At 36.7% G+C, this 23,361-nt stretch overlaps 1 protein-coding gene across 1 annotated transcript in view; it reads left to right on the forward strand.

The window, feature by feature from the left end:
* The window catches only part of LOC129241240 (cell adhesion molecule Dscam2-like), a 308,387-nt gene that overhangs the window by 27,698 nt on the left and 257,328 nt on the right, over positions 1-23,361 (forward strand). The window contains exon 2 of the mRNA XM_054877467.1: positions 17,727-18,059. Coding sequence (XP_054733442.1) covers positions 17,727-18,059 — 333 coding nt within the window. The remainder of the gene's footprint in view (positions 1-17,726; positions 18,060-23,361) is intronic.

A 23,361-nucleotide genomic window follows, 5' to 3' on the forward strand; every position in this document is an offset into this window, starting at 1 on the left:
GCCACTGCAATGCCAATACTAACACATGCGGCACTAGTCTAGTGGCCCGCAACAGAAAAGAAATACAACCAAATCAAGCTGAACAAGATGCAAAAAACAGAGTGTGTCTTAACTACAGGAGCGCTTAGCACCAGTCCTACTGAAGCGCTCATTTAACTCATCTTCTACCATTAAACCTCCTTATAAAAACAATCGTTACCTGCAGCGGAAAAGATATAAGAGACCTACTTCAAAAGGAAAAAGACAAACAACTTAGCAATTATCTCAAAAATATTGACGCAACAAAATCCTCAAACTACACACTTTGGAAGGCGACGAAAAAAGTGGTGGGCGCCACAATACATTTACCACCAATAAAAACAACTAAAGATAAATGGGCCCGAACCTCTTCAGAAAAAGCAACGGTCTTAGCTCAACATTTTAAAGATACTTTTGAAAATAATAATAACGACATAAATCTTACTTATGCAGCAAACGAGAATAAGCAGCAAATTAAAAAAATCACACTTACGGAGATAAAACAATTAATAAAAACTCTAAAGAACAATAAATCGCCTGGATACGATCAAATTTCGGGAACAATTATGAAGCATATGCCTGACAAGGCAATAATTTATCTAAGAAATATTTTCAACGCTGCTATAAGTCTCAAATATTTCCCTAGTACCTGGAAAGTAGCTGAAATTATAGCGATCCCGAAACCTAACAAAAACGCTACACTAGCGACATCATATCGACCAATCAGCCTACTACCGACAATATCAAAAATTTTCGAGAAAATATTATTTGACCAGATAAATCCTATTATAACAAGCATGAATCTGATACCCCAACACCAATTTGGATTTAGGAAAAACCATTCAACAATCCAACAGATTCATAGAGTAGTTCACAAAATTAATGACGACCTGAATAAAAAAAGAGTGTGCATGTCCATATACCTCGACGTAGCTAAAGCTTTTGACAAAGTGTGGCACCCTGGGTTACTCCATAAATTAAAAACACAACTACCTAATGACTTTTACCTTATGCTTAAGAGTTACATCCAAGGCAGGAAATTCTATGTTAAATATAATGACGCATGTTCAGACATTCAACCTATGAACGCAGGCATTCCTCAAGGCAGTGTCTTAGGACCAACATTGTATTTATTGTACACGGCTGACCTACCGGAACCGAAGTCAGAAAACAGCATGATTGCAACATTTGCAGATGACACAGTCCTCATGGTATCTCATAAAGATACAAAAGTCGCAAAACAAAATTTACAAAACGAATTAAATGTGACATTAAACTGGTTCAAAAAATGGAACATCGAAATTAACGCTGACAAAACAATACAAGTAAACTACACAAACCGAAGGACAACCATTGAACCAGTTAGCGTTGGTAATTCTGACGTGAATATTGACACCAAAGCGAAATACCTGGGTATTACGATCGACTCGAAATTAAACTGGCAGGAGCATATAAAGAAAAAGCGAAATTAAGTTAAAAATCGTTTTAAGAAATTGTACTGGCTACTTGGACCTCCAATCTATCATTGCAAAATAAAGTACTTATTTATCGAACGATAATTGCTCCAATCTGGAAATATGGAATTGAGATTTGGGGCACTGCTGCAAAAAGTAATCTAAGTATACTTCAACGAGTCCAGTCTAAAATACTTAGGACCGTAACTAATGCACCTTGGTACATACCTAACGCAGATATTCATCGCGATCTTGACATCGATACTATTGATGAAACAATACAAAGCGCTAGCAGAAGACACATAAATAGATTATTAACGCACACAAATCCTATGATGAGAAGACTACCAAATAAAGAAAAATCTACCCAAAGTCGGCTTAACCGTCAAACACCAACAGATCTTGCAAAATACATGTAATCAATTGTCAACTAATCGTATATGTCATTGTTAACCACTTGTTTTTAAATAATATGCATATATTTCTTCTAAATGAGCTTGGGGGCATTGGCCCTTCAATATCACTCTCATTCCATCTTTTTGTAAATCAAATTACTTATTGTCTAACGACAGGTGTAATATTTTATGGAAGAAATAAAAAAAAAAAAAAAAAAAAAAAAACCTGCAGCGCGGTGAGACTCAGAGCCATAGGAAGCTGGACATCAAGGTCGCACGGTCACAGTAAGATCCTCCTACAGGGACCCCCGCTGCTCAAAAACAGATCAGACTACACGGTCCCCGACCTTAATTTCAAGAAAGACTTTACTATACGTTTTCCACCGAGAGCCGAATGGAGTAAAGGGAAGGTGATTGGACGATACGTTTGGAAGTACGATTAATAATAGCGGGAGACTTCAACTCAAAAGCAACCGTATGGGTCTCAGCGACAACGAACTCAAGAGGTAGACGAGTGCTGGACATGGTAGCCAGACTAGGTTTAGTGGTGCTCAATACCGGAACGACTACGTACCGAAAGCCAGGTTGCGAAGGCACCACACCGACATAACCCTAGCATTGGAAAGCATAGTCACCTTTACTAAAGACTGGAGAGTCCTGGAAGATTACAATGGAAGTGACCATCAATACATCACTTTTTGCATTGAAATGTAAAACCAACGAGTGCGTGAAAATCGAAATAAAAGACACGAAAATGGAACATAAGCAAGCTAAACCCAGCGACGCTGCTTGCAACTATTGACGAAAATAAAACGACAATCAGTACGAATAATACAGCAAAAACACTAGTCATGACAACAATGCAATGCATTAAGATAGGTTGCAATGCATCTATGCCTAAAATAGATAAGAACAAAAAAAGAAATGCTGTATACTGGTGGACACATGAGATCGCAGGACTTTGAGATATGTGCATCCATAAGCATAGAAAGTATACTAGAGCCAGAAGATTGGGCCTGGCGATAACGGAATCCGAAGTATACAAAAAGAGCAGAAAAGAATTGAGGAAAGCTATAAGCCAAAGCAAAAAACACAAATGGGAAGAGCTAAGAAACGATCTAAACAATAACCCATGGAAGCTGGGCTACAAAAGCCAAAATCCCCTGCTGCTGATATGAAAACCGACGTGGTAAGCAAAATAGTCAACACACTCTTCCCAACACACTGTGCTAAGAGGGAAGAACTCGAGTATGAAGTAACGGAACCTGTCCCATTCACAGAAAAAGAACATATAGATGCTACAAAAGCAATGAAATGCAATAAAGCGCCAGGGCCTGATGGCATAGTTGCAGAAATATTGAAACTATTGGCAATTGGAAAGTACGGGATCATGCAGCTAGATTCAACCTACCCTTCAATCACATCTGCAGAAGCTGTCAAGCGGAAGGGAAGGAAAGTCTTTTACATTATTTATGTGAATGTCCAGGGCTAGCTAGGGCACGACTTCGCTCCTTCGGTAAGCCTTTTTTACAGCACATCAATGAGATATCAGATATCGAGATAAAGAATTTGCTGCTATAGTTAGACCTAACTAAATGGATCTGGAAAAAAACAACAAAAAATATCATCACCCGAGGACAGTGGTAGTAAAATGGTGATGGTCACTAATTAGAATTATTTCAGTGGAAATACTCAACCACTTCAACAACAACAACACTATTTCTTCGCCATCAAGCATCATATTTCGTTGCGAAAATTAAATAGACAAATTCTTTCCGACTGAATTGAAGTTTCGAAAATAACAGGCAATTTTTAATATTTTAGATGAATTTTATAAAGGTATTAAATATATGTTTCTAAACGTTATAAATATAATTTAGTAATCAGTAAATCTAGAGGTAGGTTTTCCTGGTGCTAAAGCAGTTTCTTAAGTCATCTAAATTTAAATACAAGAAATTAGATGAATTGTTTCATGTGTGTGTTTTGCGAAATCACGTTAATTTGTACATTAATGTGAATTGCACAGGAATATTGAATAAGTGCGAATAAAATCGAGAGCTCTATTTCCTACACTTACTCGTAAATAGTGTTGCCTAAAGAAATGAGAGCTATAAGCCTTTGACCTTAACTTAAATTTAGTTAGATAGAAAAAACAATTTAAATCCTCTTCTCTGGCACGTTTAAGAGTTTCTGGGTTCGTTTTTTAATTAACCTTTATAAATGATCTTAGCTCTAGATTTTTCTTTGTTTTAATTTGGTGAATTGAATTGAGGAAATTCAATTTATTCGTTCAAATCTCAAACCTCTCTTTACTATGAGGTCACTGAAGCTTGTAAAAACACTGTAAGCTTGTCTAAAAAACTGCAATTTACAATAACAACTGTGAAGCAGGCACTGCTCATAATTTTCATTTGTTCGTAGGGTTAATCTCTTGTTTTGGAGGCATAATTAAATGATTGCGTTAACGAACCTTCTAACCTTCTTTTCAAATTTTATATGGTAGATTAAATTACTTTAAACTCTTCACACTTCTATTATTGTTACCGTTATAAAGATATTGAAAAATATTTGCAAAATTAATTTACACGTTTCTAAACAGTTGCTTTATTATTTTTTGTCAACATTATAAGAAAATACGTGGGTAATAGAAATTATGAATTGGAAACAAATCGAACTGATATTTCGGTTTCTGTGCCATCTTTCAAGTAAAGTATTTGCTGTTAGGTGGTTAATACAATACAATTTCTGGATTGGAATAAATTGAATTATAAATATAGTAATATAATACATAGAATGGAAATATCGCAACTTCAGCGTCACCTCTCGGTTTTTTTGTCCTACGCACAACGGACACCATTGCAAACATTTCCTATGATTTTGAGCAAAATCCATTCACTGGTTTTCGAGTCTATTAATGACATATTTAAGAGCAGACACACACAACTTTTTTATGCGAGTATTATATATATGTATGTATTTCAGAACATCCTTAAATTTATCTTGCGTTTTTTCAAACATCAAGTAGCCAGTCTTAGTGGGATATCCTAAGTCCTCATATTCGGTAAAGAAACATATATTTTATTTTATTCATCATTTAATATATATTTCTATTGATGCCATGGTCTCAATTCACTTCGTCATATATATATATATATATATATATATATATTTATATATATATATATATATATATTTATATATGTGTGCATATGTATATGTATGTATATGCATACATATGCAAATGCACGTACACAAAAGGCTTTTCACAGAAAAAATCAATGCCGTTTTGCTGGTTGCGTATGACCGCAAATATAGCTCATGACGCGCAGAGTGCTTGGTTTTCTATGCGCTGGTGAGCACTTCTGTGATTGCAAAAGCGGCACTTGCAGACATACCATACATATATGTATATAGCACACAGCCGTCACAGCGGTGCAAAAAAATTCTTGTAATCCTCAAAGGAAATCGAAGCAAGCAACAGCCGTCGGCGTCGTTCTGAGTTGAGGTGGCTGTTAGCTATGCATTGCATTTCACAGTGGAAAAATTACTTGGTTCATTTTTTTCCACTTTTCATTGTTTTTGTTCCATACCCTCGCACATTCGTATACATTCTTTACTCTTTCATCATATCTCTTTTCTATCTTCATGCAATGTTTGCTTGTTTTTTTGGTTCTCGTTTCTTTCTGCTCCCATTCATTACATCTTTCACCATCGCGCCATCGCCATTAAACCTTTACCCAAAACGCACACAAATGCAAACACATAGCCAGTCGTATATGATACCCACTAGCTCATGCAGGAACTCTACACTACACAGCGAGCTATTACTGGATATGTGGACTGACAGATCCATCAGCAGTTTGCTTGAATGCATAGTGTAATCTAAGCAAAGAAGAACTGGAAAAATGTCATCGATTTTAGGGGAAAGCTTTTTTTACATAGTATTTCTTTTTTTGACTTGAGGCACCAAATTTGCATTAATAATATCTTGCTACCCGAATGCTAAACGTATGAACAAGGTGGCGCAAAATTAATCACCGTATTGGAGGATTTATAATTTCTGGAAATGGCATCAAATGCCAAACAATTTTTACATTTGTGAACCGACAGCTGCAGTATAAAAATCGATAATCAATGGAGGGCGTAAAGGTCAAAATAAAGATTTCCATTACTCAAAATCATTTTTTTGTTTTAAGTATGGCGGCCGCCGTTGCCGAATGGGTTCGTGCGTGACTACCATTCGGGATTAGGTGAACGTAGGCTTGAATCTCCGTGAAAAACCAAATTTAAGAAAAAGTTTTTTCTAATAACGGTCGCTCTTCGACAGGCAATGGAAAAGCTTCGAGTGTATTTCTGCCATGAAAAAGCTTCTCATAAAAATATCTGCCGTTCAGAGTCGGCTTAAAACTGTAGGTACCTCCATTTGTGGCACAACATCAAGGCGCAGGCTAAACACCCAAAAAGGGTGTAAGCGCCAATTATATATTATATAGATTATATTTAAATCCATTAAAAATTCTAAAGAAGAAAAGAACAAATTATTGTAGTACAATAAGACAAATCTTCGAATGGGTTGATATGTGACTACCATTCGGGAGTGCATAGATTCGAATCTACATGCATGCGGCTGCAAAATTATAGAAAACAATAATAGGGGTCGCTCCTCAGGAGGTAATTGTAAGCCTCCGAGTGCATTCCTGTCATGGAGAAACTTCTCATAAAAATATATTTGTCGTGTGGAGTCGGCGTAAATCTGGCCTCTCCATTTGTGGAACAACATCAAGAAGAGGGGGAGCTAGGCCAAACACCAAACAGAAATGTACCCGCCATTTATTTATTTATTTTTTTTATTTATTTCTGAAAAAAAAATTTACTTTTAAAAAGTACTTTTATTTTTATGTAGAGGAACTTTTAACGATTGGTATAAGTGGAGAATTTCTACATCATATCATATGAATTTGATTTGACAGCTGAGAATGGCAAACTGTGTTGACATTTCTGTTGAGTGAGTTTTATGGATCCTTTAACTCGATAACAACGCTTCTAAATTGTTGAAATTCACTTTGAAGAAAAAAAAATAAACAAGTCTAATCTCGTAGTTCATAGAGCGAAGTATTGTCGAGCGAAGATGCCGAAATGTCAATTCGACGTTATTCTCAACGTGTTGGCTTTTGCCTTTCGACTATATGGAAAATTTTACGTCAAGATCTTGGCTTATTTGCCTATAAAAAACATCACGTGCGAGATTTGAAGCAAATTATCTGCCAGATTATAGAAAAACTCGTCCAACAATATTTATGTTTTGTGATAATATTTTAAGTTCTCGGGCTCTTACACTCTGTACATACTCTAAGTCCAATAGCAAACTAACTTCCAATAATAAAGCGTTAAGGAGATCCAAGAGGATTACATGGAAGGAACTCTGTTGGTGAATCAATAACTTCCCAGCTGCGATAAGTCTATAGAAAGCTCTCTCGAAGGGTCATACTAATGATATTTGTACTCCCAAAGAACCGAATGACAGCGTAAAGGTCCGAAAGAATTACAAGCTTTTTCTTCAGATAAATTTCAGTACATTTAAGATCCAGGAGGAGATTAGTAAGCGGTAGGTAAATAAGCATAGAGAAAAGAAGAAGGCTACCCCAGGAATACTAAGGCCTTACAATATTTCTGACCGAAAGATCGGAAATTTCATAGAAGATAAAAAAAATGCATAAAATGTTGCTATAGTACAAATGCCCCATGCAACAAATTTATAGAAATTTCAAGATATACATATATTCTAAGTTGAGCACTCTGAGAATCACCTAAACCATGCATTGAACCTGACTAGAAAATCTGATCAAACTTAAAAATTTATCCCCATGTTTTCCAAGCAGAAGTTCATGGCATAGAAATCTATGTCAGAGACAACTTCAAAGCGTATCTGTAATTTTTTAGACAGTCAGGCAACCTTGCGTGCACTGCAGTTCCCTACAATAACATCCAAGCTCGTTGAGGAACGCTTCACTCTTTTCATTATCCTGGGAGCAAGGAACAACGTTTTTGGGATGGGTAGCAGAACTTGAAGGTTATGGTGGAGGCAAGCAGGCGGACTACCTAGCGAAGTTAGACGCTGCTTCAAAATTCTACGGACCGAAATGCCTTTGTCAGTCACCTCAAGACCACATAAAGTAGGTTACCAAAAACCTGAAAGACAAGGAGTTTTCACGACACTGACTGGAGAGAATAGGAGAGTGGTAGACACCCTCAAGAAAATCATCAAAAATGCTCTTAACCGTGGATATATGTATATGTGAACACGATGCACCTCGTATATTAAAACATAAATTGCTAGCCCTTCGGAGTTTTCGACTAAAAGTGTGAGAAACTTATAGTCCACTTAACCTCCATTAAATTAAATGTTCATGATATTGGACTAAGGGCCTTATAGCTTCTAACCAAAAGCGAGGAGCATATGTTTTAGTTAATTTAATAAACTCTTGTTTTTTGGCAGTTATTTCGTTGCCGACATAATATTATATTAAAATTCTTATTATATGGTAAAACACAAGGTATTTAGTTCATTAACTATAATACAGCGACTTCTGAGTTAATTAATTAGTTTTAATTTTTTTTAGAAAATATAGTTGATTTTCCTACAAAAACTATATTAAATAAATCCAAATTTCGAAGTTTGTGCAAATTTAGAAAAAAACCACAAATTTTCCTCCAAATTTGACAATTTTTTTACCTTTTTAAATTACTCTTTACATCTAACACATGCGGAATATTGCTCATAAGTGGTATTGATTAAAATTTATTTCCAAATGTGAAGTGAGTGACAGATTTTCAAAAAACGATAACAGAGTAATACGTACGTACTTTTTACAAAAAAACAAAAAAATATTTTCATGGGTCGATATATTCATCTTTCTCGACGGATAACAATGTTTTCGCTTTTCAACTGTTTTCTATACTTTAATATATAATAATAAATAAATAAAATATAAACCATTTTCATTATACTTCTTTTAACATGTTTTATTCATAATGAAATAAAGCTATTTCCCCCTCATTTACTTTTCTTTAAGCTGTATTAATTCACGCTGTGAAGAGTTCATTAGAATTTTTAGAAAAACTTCGGGCATGCAGTTTTATAGCCCCTTAATTTTTGGTGTAGCAAAGCTTTAAGTGACTCAAAACTTGTTACAAATTCTGACCAAAATTTGTGCTTTTTTGAAATGATTTTTCTGGGAGAATACTTGTAAGTGGTCAAGACTTGTCCATAACACAATGCTTATTTAACTCAGTGTATATGTATTTTTTAAATATTAATATTATTGTATTGAATAGTTCTCCTTATAACATCTGATGGTGAAAAAATCTATGCAGAAAAAAAACCTATTCTAATTTACATCTGCCACCTCTGGATCTCTGATGCAAATACTCAGGAGCCTGTTCCGCTTTAAGGCTCAGAGCGAGCTCATAATGAAAAACTGTCACACATGGACACTCAACTATCTTAGACTCCTATACGAATATACCTTCCCATTCACTGCTTCGAAAGGAATTTCTCAATGAAAATCCCTTCTAGACTGGAATGGCTAGAAGAAGATCCATCACCCAACACACCCGTTTGGATCTATACGGACGGATCTAAAATGGATACCGGTGTAGGATCAGGGTTAGTTTGGGGAGAGCTTTTTATCAGCGAATCGCTTAAACTACCGGATCACTGTAGTGTTTTTCAAGCGGAAATAAGCATTATTTATGAAAACTTAAGATGGCTAGAGATACACAGAATATCATCAACAGAAATCTGCATTCTATCAGGCTGCCAAGCTGCCCTACGGGCTCTAGATGCATTCCAAATAACATCAAGAAGCGTCTTACATTGTCGCCAATCTGTTAAGTGGTTACATACGTCCAAAATTTTCCAAAAAATTGATTTTTTTCGAAATTTCTAAAGTATAGAGAAGAATATACTGTGAAATTTTCATGCGGAAATTCACAATTCGCGCGCGTCTGTTCCTTAAATTTTAGCCTCGTTTTTCTCGAACTTACTTTTTCCGGCACGGTCTGCATGATAACTCATACAGTTTTTAACATTTTTTGATGCGTTTTTTTTAATATTCGAAAGTGTTTTCTCTGGAGATTTTTGATATTTTTGTTAAAAAAAATGTATAAACATAATTAAAGTGTGACATTTATGCCATTTTTTTAAATGCCGTAAAGTGAGAAATTTTTCGAAATTCAAAAATCCGAAGAAGAGTTCTCTTACTTTTTACAGTTCAATCAATAAATATTTCAATAAGAAATGATGCAGACCGTGGAGCAACTTTTTTCATTGTACTTTGGGTCACGTGATTTGTTATGTACTAATTTGTGTAAAGGAAAATTAAAATAAAGTTTTTTGTAAAATTTAAGTAAGGGAAAATGGGGAGTTGTGAGACATAGGGAGTTGTGAGACATTGTTATCTTTCGGCATTATTCATTTGTTTACATTCGATTTTAAGTGTCAACAAGTGTTCTCGATGCGATCTCACTTTTCAGCTAGCATTGGTCATATTTACACGCATTCGACGCGTCTCTCCAGTTACTGTGTTTTGGAATTTCTCGGTAAGTTTTTTCATCATTTGTTTTGCGACACATTCGATCAGTTGTTGAAGCAAATTGCAAATGTTAATATACATATACAAATTATTAATTGTCCTATTAGCTTTGAATTTACACATTCACTTGGGCATGAACGTTCGATGTGTTTATGACTAAGCGGTCATTTATAAAAAAAACGATTTGGGGAGTTGTAAGACAACAAATGTGGGGAGTTGTGAGATACCGTTTTTTTCGACGTTTTAACGCATATTTCATAAGCACTCGCAATATTCATGCATTGTTCATTCAAGTTCATCAGAATTTGAAGAAGAAGAAGATTTTTGCATCATCAGCAAAGGTGCAATACTGAAAAAGTTAAGCAGAAACAACTCCATTCATTGCAATGTATGCGATCGAGCTGTGCACCTAAAGTGTGCCAATTTACGAACTGGTTATTATACATGTTCTCACTGCGAATCATCAGATTGATGGCATTGCATTTTTTTTACACTTTTTTATAACAATTGTCTTTTCTTTTCTATTTTTCATCTTAATAAAGAACTAACAACTAAAATAAGTCATTGTTATTGATTTAAACCATGGTGTCTCACAACTCCCCACATTTTTGTATTTTGTAATTATTATATTTTATATTATTATATATTGTACAATTTTAATTTTAAGGAAAATTGTAGTTTTGTTAAATAGGCCATACCAATAGCTTCCAGTATTCATTGACTAAAGATTCCGTCGTTGACATATGCAGAATATTAAGATTTTGAGTAATACGGGTCCAAAAACAAAACCCGTCTCACAACTCCCCATTCTCCCCAACTAATAAACAATGTAGAAAATTGTGGGATATTTAGTTCTATTGTTACCCCTTTTAAAAACAGTTTTTCTTTTAGCTCATTTTTGCAGCTGTTGGACGTATATAATCCCTTAATGAGATCGCTAGACAGTATCGTATTATCTTATGCTGGGTTTCAGGAAACAGAGATATACCAGGGAACTGTAGGGCTGACCAACGTGCAAGAGAACTTGCGTGCATGCCATGCATCTTGTCATTGACTCACTAATTAATTCTATAAATCAAAGGATGGATTAGTTCCAATACCTGTGAAATTGCTAGGCAAGCATTGCCAAGGCTAAATCTACGTCTGTCCAAGAATACTAGGAAAGTGAGTAGACTTCAAATTAGGACCTTAGTAGGGGCCCTCACAGGACATTGTCTCATAGGAAATCACGCAAGGAAATTAGGCATTTACACGCATGATTTCTGTCGTAGCTGCAGAAATGAGGAGGAATTGGAAACAATTCAACACCTTTTTTGTGCATACCCGGTTCTAGTTAGAAACAGGAACCGATATTTAAGATCTTCCTTCTTAATGAATATAGAAAATCTGTACAGTTTAGGTACCAACAACTTTTAATGCTTTGTCCAAAGCTCAGCATGCTTCAATCTGGAAGGGGAAATGTAGCCCAGCCTCCGCGGCTCACAACGGACCCATTTCGTGGTATATAGTAAGTGGCATCGTTGTCTCTATGTGCGAAGCGGTTGACAAACCTAACTAACCTAAAAATAGTTATCAAAAACACAAACGAAATTTTGAGTATCGTAAACTCGTATTTTATACACTCAAGTATTTCGTGCAATAAAATAAAAGATATTTTTACAGATGTTTATCTTTAATAACACCACAGTGCGAAACTCATTCGTTCGACAACTTCGCGCCTCATTTTCATGTTTGCAATTATCAGCATTTCTCTTGTTTCAGCTTACACAATAAACAAATGTTCTACGGCTTACAGTATCTCTGTCCCATAATCCAGCAAAGCACCTACCCACACAATACTACTCTAACTGTGTCTAATGGCCGGGATGTATGTATGTTTGGTATTTGCAATATAAATGCCCTATAGGACGCTACCGATATGAGAAAAATAAATTATTTACGGAAAGTCTTTCAGAATCACTGTCAAAATCTTATTAGAGACGTAATCACTAGAAATTGACACAATCTATGGAAATTTCTGAATTGGCGATGTCGTAGTCAGAGATCTGACTTTTTTTTCACTAGTTCAGCTTTTACCTGCAGGGGCTCTGCGTGTAAGGCTTGTGCAGTGAACGTATGTATAGCACCGTTATCTGCTTATGTGTGTGCTATGAAACACTGTCGTAAAAATATTGCAATTGCAAATCTTAAGAGAGTTTCGCCTTTCCGCCATTACTTTTCGCATTTTTCTTTTTTTCTTCTCATATTTCTCTGCGCTACTTCACCCGTTTACGTCTTCCTATGCACGTAATTGTGAAATCGTTGTATTACTGTGTATGTCTATACTTTTTGTGTTTATATGTCAACGCTCTGGAATGCTCAACGGCTTCAATGACTGAGATACTCAACCGGCGGCTAATGCCACCCCACCAATCTTTATTCTATGCACTTTGCAATATCACCGACGCAATCTTTTTGCTACAGCAGCAGTACACACGACGTCATGGCTGTTATTTCTGTTTAATTTTGTGTAGCTTTAACTAGCCGCTAGTCTTTGCTACAAAAAAAAAAGTAAATAAAGAAAAATAATTGACTCACTCCTTTTATCTACCGACTTTGTGCAAGCATGGCTCCACTGTCGGTAGGTATTTGTTTTTTTCTCTATATTTGTACGCTACTGCACTAAATTATTGTTCCCTTAAGTAAGTTCAGACATGCCAGCATTGTTGTACTGTACGACAAACATTTTTATATTAGCCATAAAAATATGTATTATTCCCATTTTTACTACTCTACGTTTTTGACAATTCCCTCACTTCCTTAATATGTACCGTAATGGATACCATATGAATATAAAAAAATGTGTTGCTGGGTTGCTTAATACTTCTCTTGAGTTTTATCATCTTAGCAAGGTTTATATGCTGTGCGGTGCCAGTCGCCATCGCTCTCGCGTCAGTTGAGGCAAACAAAAGCTGTTTTCCCGAGCGTTTCAAATGTACTAGCTTTTGCACTCATCCCATCTAAATGCGCACTGTTTGGCTGACTTATTCTTTTCAGATGCGCATTAAAGCGTAAATATATTTTTTAATGCTTTAAATCGCGTCCTGCTTTCACTTATAAACACGCTTACATACACATATTTTCCCATCCACTCACATTCTTTACTCATACGTGAAAGACATTTTGGAGTTGTGATTTCGGTTGTAGTGGAAGTGAAACGCTGCGAGTAATTACTTCTCATTGTATTGACGACTAGTGGCACTCAAGCACCCATTAAATTCGATGCGGGTTTATGGCACGAGTTTCTTATGAACACAGATGCAAAACATTAAAAATTTTTAAATTATTTCAGTTTTTACGAAATGAGTTTTTACGCCATTAAAGTGGTGTACTTACTATATACTATAGTCAATATTCAGACATCAGAAAATGTGCATTATAGAGAAATATTTCAGGTCCCGCTCTTGGCGCCTGAACGAAATGAGGTAATTTGTATAAAGTTTTGAAATCAAATTGCACGCTGGTCATTAGAATCGTCCCAGAAAATGGTCACTGCATCAATAATTACAGCAATATTGCGACCCTGTTACTTTTTTCATGGCTTGTTGCTGATACTCTGCTAATTAGCTGCCGCAATATTGCACAAATTACTTCGCATCGAACGTGTCGCTTGAAAATATGGAATTTTAGTCCAACAATTTCATTTCATTTAGACTTAATTCAAACCAATAAACACGCAATATTAAACTTCTAAATAATATTTATTAAATCAAAACTTACTTTTCCTCTACATTTCATCTTCGCAGTGATAACTATTTCATTGGGTTTGATTAGCTAGATATGTATGAGCATTAGATTGAGCATTTTTCTGGCAAATTGCAATACATGGGAATTTTTGCAGAAATTATGTGACAGAACTTGATGCTCTTATATAAAAAAGATTAGATTGCAGAAGTGCCCTAGCGTATTATTATTACTTATATCATAGCGAGCCTCGTATTCCCTTTCCGTCAAGTCTCACCTGATGGACTTCTGTAAAAAAATTAGTTAAATTGATCGGCAGACTTGGCAGTTAACTACGTGTAAGTTTTTATTTATATTTTATTTTTTTTAAGCTTAAATAACAATAGCATTGTTAAATATGCAAAAAGATAACGCAGATATTCAGCTGGCTGGTGAAGAATTGCTGGTTTGTATACGTCGTAGGTGATCAGATTCCTACAGAAATTTATAGATTTTGGAAATGTTGGGATTATTTGAATACGTTAATGGCAAATTAAATTAGATTAGGTATGAAAAAAAATGTGGTCAATAATTATGCTTCAGGCAATATAAAATAATACCGGACAAAATTTGTAGATTGTGCATTTTGCCTTCGTCGTTTACACGATTCGCTTCTCTGACTCTGTTTGGCATAGATACATCTGTTGGAAAGTCCCGGGCCCAACACATAGTTGGCACTAATTTTAGGCTTAGGTTTGGGTTATATTGGCTGGCCGAAGCCACGTAGTGACCATTTTGGTCCATAGCGATGCCAGATCAGAGTTCTATTTAGCAAAAATATCCATCACTCAACATGCGCGTGCTGTTCGCGAATTTTAGGAGTCGTTCGAGTTCGAGTTCAGGGATAGATTCTAGCCTTTCAAGCCTGTGCGCATCCAGGTAGCATAGTCTAATTTTCGAGAGAGCCGGACAGTAGCATAGAAGATACTCCAGGGTTTCTCTTGTACCCGGCTCATTACATTTCCTTCAAACGTCGTTAATGGTTAAATTTAGCTTGTAAGCGTGTGCTGTAACTAGGCTGTGATCTGCTAGTATACCAACAAAAGTTCTACAGTTTTTTCTACCGAACGATTTAACTTTGCAATTGGTTAAGCTAAACCATCTGTCCCTTTTGCCTTTCTTAGCATGCATTCCTTTAGTTATTTTTGAATTGTGCGCAGGGGTTTAAATATCTGACTTATTTTGTACCCTGCAAGTCTCGCGTCTTCTGTAGCTATTCTATCTTCTGTCTCCTTTCCCTCTATGCCTTTATGCCCATTATTATGCTAAGAGTGACGCTAATTTTGTTGTTTTCAAAACAATGGATCAAAAACAATCTTGTGTTAATTTTACACTGCTTCTTGATTGAAGAAAAGTGTTATGGGGACTCCGCTCCATTAGAAACAACATTAAAACGATGGTTTGCTGACTCAAACGTAGTCCTAGAGACACTGATGATGCACAACACAGTGGACGGTCAAATGAAGCGATAACACCAGAAAACATCAAAAACATCCACAAAATCGTTTTGGATGATCAAAAGATGAAGTGACGTGAGTTAGCTGACAACGCACCGTGTCACAAGTCAATCAAAACAATGGCAAAATTACATGAGTTGAACTATGAATTTCTCCCACATCCACATCATTTGCCAGATTTGACTTCCAGAGGCTACTGGCTGTTCGCAGACCTCAAAAAATTGTTGACCGGTAAGAGGTTTCGTAAAATGGTATTGAAATCTTAGAGCGGCGACTCTATGTTTGGGAAGGCCTCAGAGAAAATTTTTCGTGAGAAATCGGGCCATTATCAAAGTTAGTACTAGTTAGTTAGGGCTACCGGAACAATTTTTAATACTCCGTGCATTTGTTTTTTTTTACCATTGACACATTGACAATTTGTGTAGCAAAAATGGCTTATAATTAGATAACTAAGCTAAAGATCGACTTGCGGGAGAGGAGACAACCCACAAATTTCGTAATATGGATAATAGATTGACGTATACGTTTTGAAGAGATGTGTTTCTGGTGTGCATTGTGCTATTATCCTTCAAATGCCTTACTTCCAGCGTCTGGTATGATTTACTTGGGTACTTGTCGACATGGACTCTGGTCCTGATGCTTAGAATAAATGCTTTGTTCAGCGTGAACTATACCCACATTTGGGTGCTAAACCACAATTACCGCGAAATTTCCGAGGCCTCGTTTACAAGCACATATTGAAGCATACTATAAGAGCTCCTGTTTCTGGTCGTACTACATTTAAGACTCCAGTAAGTCCTCGAACTCGAAGTTGCTACCTCCTGAGTATCAATGCTTACCATTAGCACATCACATCGAACCGCTAAGTGAATTGAGAAACCCATGACCTATTAGGAAGAAGCAAAATTTCAAACTACATCTGCAGTCTGCATTAATTTCAGCAAACCAAACATTCCTGCATCGATAGAGACCCCTTCAGTTGAGTGTCTGCCCTGCCTGCCAACTTACGAATACTAAACAAGAACTTTAGTTTTTGCATTTGTTGGTCGACCCTCGTATGAGACTTAAACCATATTTAGTTTTTGAAAATGCAATACGTTGAAATTTTATAAATTGGCATATATATATGACTGCAACAGACTGCCGCAACTAAATATAATATGTATATTTGAAAAGGAACATACAGAGAGGGAAAGATGCAATGAGCGAATGTGAGCGAACGCATAAGGTGCGAGGTACATTAAGAAGGCCGTGAAGTTGGTGCTTGGCTGCTGAATGAGCGGGGTCAAGATCCATGCACACTCCCTATATTCGAGCATTTAGGTTAGGGGTAAGCCCGTATGCTAATATTATATTGTGTGCAGAGCGCCAAAAGCTGGCAGTGAGTGGTGTATTTTCTTATTCATTCGCTGTTTCGTTGGGTGTTTTGGCCTCATGCTGTGCACAAATATGACACACAACAGCAATTTGTATTTATATGCATTATTTCTCTTGGCATTTCGAGCTATTCTTTGCTTTCTGCATTTAAGTGTTTAGCCATTCCTTCATGAATTTATGATTTTTTATGCCACGTCTTTTACGTCATTTTATTTCTACCACTTCCTGTCGGCTGTTTCAAGGCGATTTCCGGGCTTCATGCTGCGTACGAAAATGTTTCTTGCAACTATTGCAGTGCATTGAACGTTTTGCATTTGGCAATTTAATGCTTGCATTTTTATGGCTATTTAGCCTGACAGTGTTGCAATTTGAAATCTCATTTCCGTTTGGCGCATCCAGCACGACATGAAGGAGCTACTGTCTCAAGTGCTTGGCGATTTTCGTATTTTTCTAATGGTTTTTTTGGTTACTTATTCATATTTCATTTAAATGCCAACAAATCGCTGAATTTAGTATAATTCTGAACAAATAAATACAAGCACAAGTTTTTCATATACCTACGTACATTATTTCGGTACAGCTCATTTTACTTATATGCATACATTTAATAATTTTTGTTTCTTTCTTTCAATTTGCATTCATATTTTTCTTGCATCTTCTACTTTGCAGATGCCACATCGGCCGAAGCCTTCGACACACATCTGCGTGGTCCCGGCTTTGTGATGGAGCCACCCGGACGTGTTGAATTCTCCAATTCGTCTGGCGGTTGGCTTGATTGTTCGGCATCGGGTAGCCCGCAGCCAACCATCGATTGGGTACATGCGGATGGCACAGCAGTCTCAGAGATCCACGGGGTGCGACGTGTACTGCGCAATGGCACGTTGGTGCTCTTGCCATTTCCGGCGGCGGCTTATCACCAGGACGTGCACAATACGATTTATCGCTGCATCGCTAGTAACAGTGTGGGGCGCATTGTGTCGCGCGATGTGCAAGTGCGTGCCGGTGAGTAAAATGTGCAATGGCTTTTGACTTGAATAATATAAAAATTTTAAGACACATGCATACATATGTATTTATACGTATTTATGTTTGTATGTGTATATGCATGAATAGAAATAATATACATACTCGAAACGTATAAGTAAGCAATGCCGTTGCAGGCGTTGATGAGATTGCGCACGACCCAATTCAATATCGAGTAGATGATGTCTTGTAATGTATTTGGAAGTTCCAGCGAAGTTTCTGTTCAAATTTAATTTTACTGATGTAGGGAAATGTACGAAAAATGTTTCCCGGTTATGCTTCAAAAAAATATATGTGTACTTATGTACTTAAATGTTCGATCGTTAAAGCAGTATACATGCAAGAATAATAGAAATAAGACTGCGCCTAAGAAAGAGTGCGTGACGTCACACTAGTCTAATTGTGCAGTGTTGCCAACTCTTTGCTCTCGCAATAAATTAAATGTTTTTTATGCGAACATTTTTGAGTTTCTTTATTTAATTTGAAGCTATCAAAACTAATTTATAAGTTAAAAAAATATTTGTATGATTGAAACAACAACAGGAGGGTGTAGAGTCACTAGGTTCGTAAATAGGGGTACACCGCAGGGCGGCGTCCTCTCCCCTCTCCTTTGGCTAGTAGCTATTGACGAAGCTTTAAATCGCTTAAATAGGGGTTGGGTTAAGGTGATAGCATATGCCCATGACTTGGTCCTAATTGTTTCGGGACCCTTCCCATCAGAAATGGCTGAAATTTTAAAAGGTGCATTGGCTACACTCAGTAGATGGGCTGCCAGTTTATGCTATTCACCAGGAAATATAAGCCTCCTGCTTTAAAGCTTCCAAGACTAAAGAACCAGCGTCTCCAAGCTCCCCTGAATGCTGTATATAGTATCAGTATAGCCTTCTACGCCTGTAAATCTATGTTCGGCAAAATATGCGGTCTCAAGCCACGTGTCGTACTCTGGATGTACAACTTAGTGGTTATGCATGTGTGGGCATCACTGGTGCATGTAGAACTTGCCCCACTGCTGCTCTCAACGTCGTTCTGCACTTACTTCCCGTGGATCTTCAAGTTAAATCCATTGCTGCTCAGAGCGCTATTAGGTTGAAGGAGATTGGCATTTAGAGCCAATTTCCTGTAGGACGTAGCAGTATCTTGAAGCAGATCTCCTCTTCCTACTCTCTACTTCGTATAGATCTCTCCATCCTCAAATTGGGTTTTGAGGGTTGTGCTAGGGCTATCTTTCCAAGCAGGCAAGATGGAATCTGGAGTGTAAGCGGGGGTTATCTCTAAATCAGCCAATATTTCAATCAAGCAAGCATGAAAAATGCTTCGGGATCGCTGTTGGGAGGGAAACATTAATATTTTTTCCGATAGTCAAGCTGGGATCAGGCCCTGTCGTCGCCGTATTGCAGCTTTCTTCTTCTGTAAGGAGGAACTCAAACGTTTCGAACGTGCAGGAAACATTTCCCTTATCTGGGTTCCTGGGCACAGGAATATAGAGGGATATGAAATTGCCGATGAGCTTGCCAGGAAGACGTCGACAGATTGGTGTAAGTTGTCCGCTTCTCAGACATCGGTGTCTCCTTGACCGTTATTAAAAAGGAACTACACAATTTCTTTCTAAAAAAACACAAGACAGATGGAGGTCTGTCTCATCGTGTACTATTTCGAAAACACTGTGGCCTCAATACGATATAAACAGAACGCTTAGGGTGATCGGAATTCCTCGCCATTCAACTTCAAGACTCATTGTGGTGTTCAATGGTCACTGGGTGATCGGTACTCATGCGGAGAAGCTTGGTTTTCCGTACAACCCCTATTACAGAAGCTGTAGGGATGCTGCAGAGAAAGAGACTGTTGAGCACTTTCTCTTTGAGTATGGCTTGAGGAAATTCTCCAGCCTAGATTCTTTTTCTCTCCTCCACTACATCACCAGCACTAGATGGCTGCAGATGGTTTTCTCTTCCCTAAATTTTTTCGCAGTTAATAGTCCACATTATGGTATCCAAACGGCACATAACTGCTACTTGAAGTATACCTGGGGTACTCCTGCCGTCTAACCTACCTAACTAAAACAATAGCATTTAAAGCTTATGCTCAGCAAATTTCAGTGTTATCGAAAATCTATTGATTCTTATACAATTTGTTGCTTCGAAAATGCAAATCTTATTTTTTTCTCCTTTTAAGGCTATGCAAGAATATTGGACCTTCTTCTCTCAACTCTTTTTAACATTTAAAACTGTTACAAAGTCCCACCGAATACTTATGATCAAGCGCATAAAAAGCGAAAAATAGACAACCGGCTACATTTACAGAATTTAATCAAGTGAATTCTTAGTTCTAACAATTATTGTGTGAAGTCTTTGCATAGGTAAATAAGGAGAGAATGACAAAAGAGAGAGAATTAAATACGCGTTTGGATTGCAGAGTTGCCAAATCGACATTATGCAACAAAAACCCTTTTATAAATTTTAAAAAGCCTTTGAATTTATTGAAGACGAATTAATGCCGTAAAGGTATATTCATAGTTAAAATAAAAAAATAGCAGATAACACTGAAGAAATCATAACGACAAATAAGTATCTGGTCTTATCTTAACTTCAAATAACGAGTAATTAATTTAGAGGCATCGGATTTTATATTGAAACAAAAAAAAAATTGAAAATTGAAATTGATTGAGCAATCCTTATTATTTTTGTATAGAACCATTCGATACATTTATTGTCGCAAAGCATTGCCAGTTTCTCCCGACCAAGGGCTGCCGTTCCAGTAAACTAGTGCTGTCTAGTGGGCTGAAACTCCTCGATACTAATCGTGTGATTTGCATTCATACTATTTATTTATATTTATTTATCTACATATATCTCTACTACAGGACTTAAGAGACAAAAAAGAGATTATAAGTATTCGCCGAACGGTATTTCATGTACGTATTTTGAAGAACAATTTTCTGTGCTTAAGTACAATATATTTTATGTTTCCTGATATTTTTATAATGGTTTCCGAGCCTACTGTATCTGCAGGTTTATTTCTTCTCATAGTTTAATGTTTGTAAAAATTAGCATTACTAGGGATATAATATGCAATCCTGACATGTAAGTGAGAATTGACACGAAAAAAACTATTGTTTTCATTATTAATTTGGCGTAGTCACTTTTTGTAACTCCTACGTGTTCTTCAAAATATATGTTGTTAAATGTGAGTTTGCGCAAAAAGCAAGAAAATTATTAGTTGTCGCACAACCCCATAGCAAAAACTTTAAATTGCCCGAAAAGTACGATATCTTATGTGTTAAAAAAGTTTAATGAAAGCTTGTTGGTGGCACGAAGGTCTAGCAGTGGAAGAAAGATTTTTCGTTGGAAACAAAAGCCAAAGAATGATGCCATTATTTGGAAGAAACTGACCTCTAACTTAGAGATGCTGCAAAATAGACCCTTTAGTCGGAAGGAAATGCTTCTTAGGCAAAAGTAAAGGTTTGCGATCATTTAAAAAGATTGAAGGACCCAAAAGATTGAAGAACCCAATCTAATTGATGGTCATCATTAACACTGACCGATACAGCTGCGATATTTTCTTCAGTTCGCACTCTACGTAAGCGTGTTGGTGGTTTGATGTCCAATAATGTAAATTTGATTCTAAATTTAGTCACATTAGCTCGAATAGCCGCTTCAGTGGGTCGATTAAACTGACCATAAATTGGAAGAAGCGCGCGATAAACTTTCTTAACAGAACACGCATTTTTATATTAAAATTCAATGATTTGCAAGCGTTGTTCATTTGTAAGACGATTTATAAGACGAAACAAAACACGAAACGGGCGTCAGCTGTTTAAATTAACTGTTTAAAAAGATAATAGCTAAAAAATCACTCGTTATGTATTGGGGTGTTTAGTGAGTGATTTTACCGAAGCATTTATTTAAACAAAAAACAATAATTATATCATTAAGTTAATCAATTACATATTTGCCGTTGCTGTTTACAACCTCTTCCCACCTCTCGACTAGTTTGTTGGTGCCGTTCCGCCAAAAAATCGACTGGTCTGATGTTATCGAGGTACCGCCCTTCATATGGTTTGACAGGAAGCGGAAGAGCGGAAAAGATGGTAATCGGTCGGTGCATGGTCCGTAGAATAGGGCGTATGCTGAAAGACCTCCTATTCGAGTTCTTAGAGTGTGGCTTTGACGACTTGTGGCCTGGCGTTGCCGTGAAGGAGTATGGTTTGACCATTTCGTTCAAATCTTTTCATTCACGAATATTTGTTGTTGACTGTGTCATTCTTTTAGATCATTTCCTAGTACACCATGCCTTCCCAGTCTCACCAAACACCTATCACGATCTTCTTTGGATGAAGATCCGTCTTGACTCTCAGATTTGGCGCATCTCCTGGAGACACCTACTCCTTACTTTGCTTTATATTTATATATAAACACCATTCCTCATCTCACTTCCCGATTCGGTACAAAAACCGCTTTTTATGACTGCGTGTTGCTCGATGCTCGGGCGAGATGCTGAGAAGCTGGTGAGTCACGCAGGCTTCAAATTTTTCGGTAAATCAAATTGAATGAAGGTGTTTGCGAACCATTTGCGTGCTGTAGACTCGACTATGACACCTTCTCCATACACGGTCCAAATGTCCCGGGCGGCTTCGGCAGCTTTTGGACCTCGATGAAAATCAAAGAAGAGCAGATGACGAAGATGTCGATTTTTGCCACTGGGTGTTCCATTTAAAAGCCTCAAAACTAGTAAAAAATTAAATACCTAAATAATTAATAATTAAATAACAATTAACATAGTTTCTTAGAGCAGAAGGAGGTCTATCGAATGTATACTTACCATGAATACTTACTTTGCCCAAGAGCAAACAAATCGTTGTAAAAGAAAAGAAAATCTAAAAACGCTATGAACTTATGTATTCCTCAATCCAATATATTTATTATATATTTTTTCATAATAATTTTTCCAAGGTGAATATCCTGAAAATGCTTAAAAGATAAATGAAACTTCAAGCCGCTAGTTTGTAAAATTACCGCGAAAAAGTAGCAAGGGAGTGAATATTTTATTATATAATTTTTTATACAAAATACTGTCCAATGGAATATGGCCAGATCAAACGAATATGATTACTGCCGCATCTGACAAAGGGATCGGGTTAAAAGGAAACCACCAGCTCTTTTGCAAATAGAGCGACAAAATAACTCAAGCTCAAGCTGCCACTGAGATTCTCTGCCTTTGTTTACTTTACACCAGTTATTAAATTTAAAAAATATGTTTTGAAACATTGTATTTTTAACGATAT

This window comes from Anastrepha obliqua, chromosome 3 (genome assembly GCF_027943255.1).
Source record: "Anastrepha obliqua isolate idAnaObli1 chromosome 3, idAnaObli1_1.0, whole genome shotgun sequence".
NCBI classification, from domain to species: Eukaryota; Metazoa; Arthropoda; class Insecta; order Diptera; family Tephritidae; genus Anastrepha; species Anastrepha obliqua.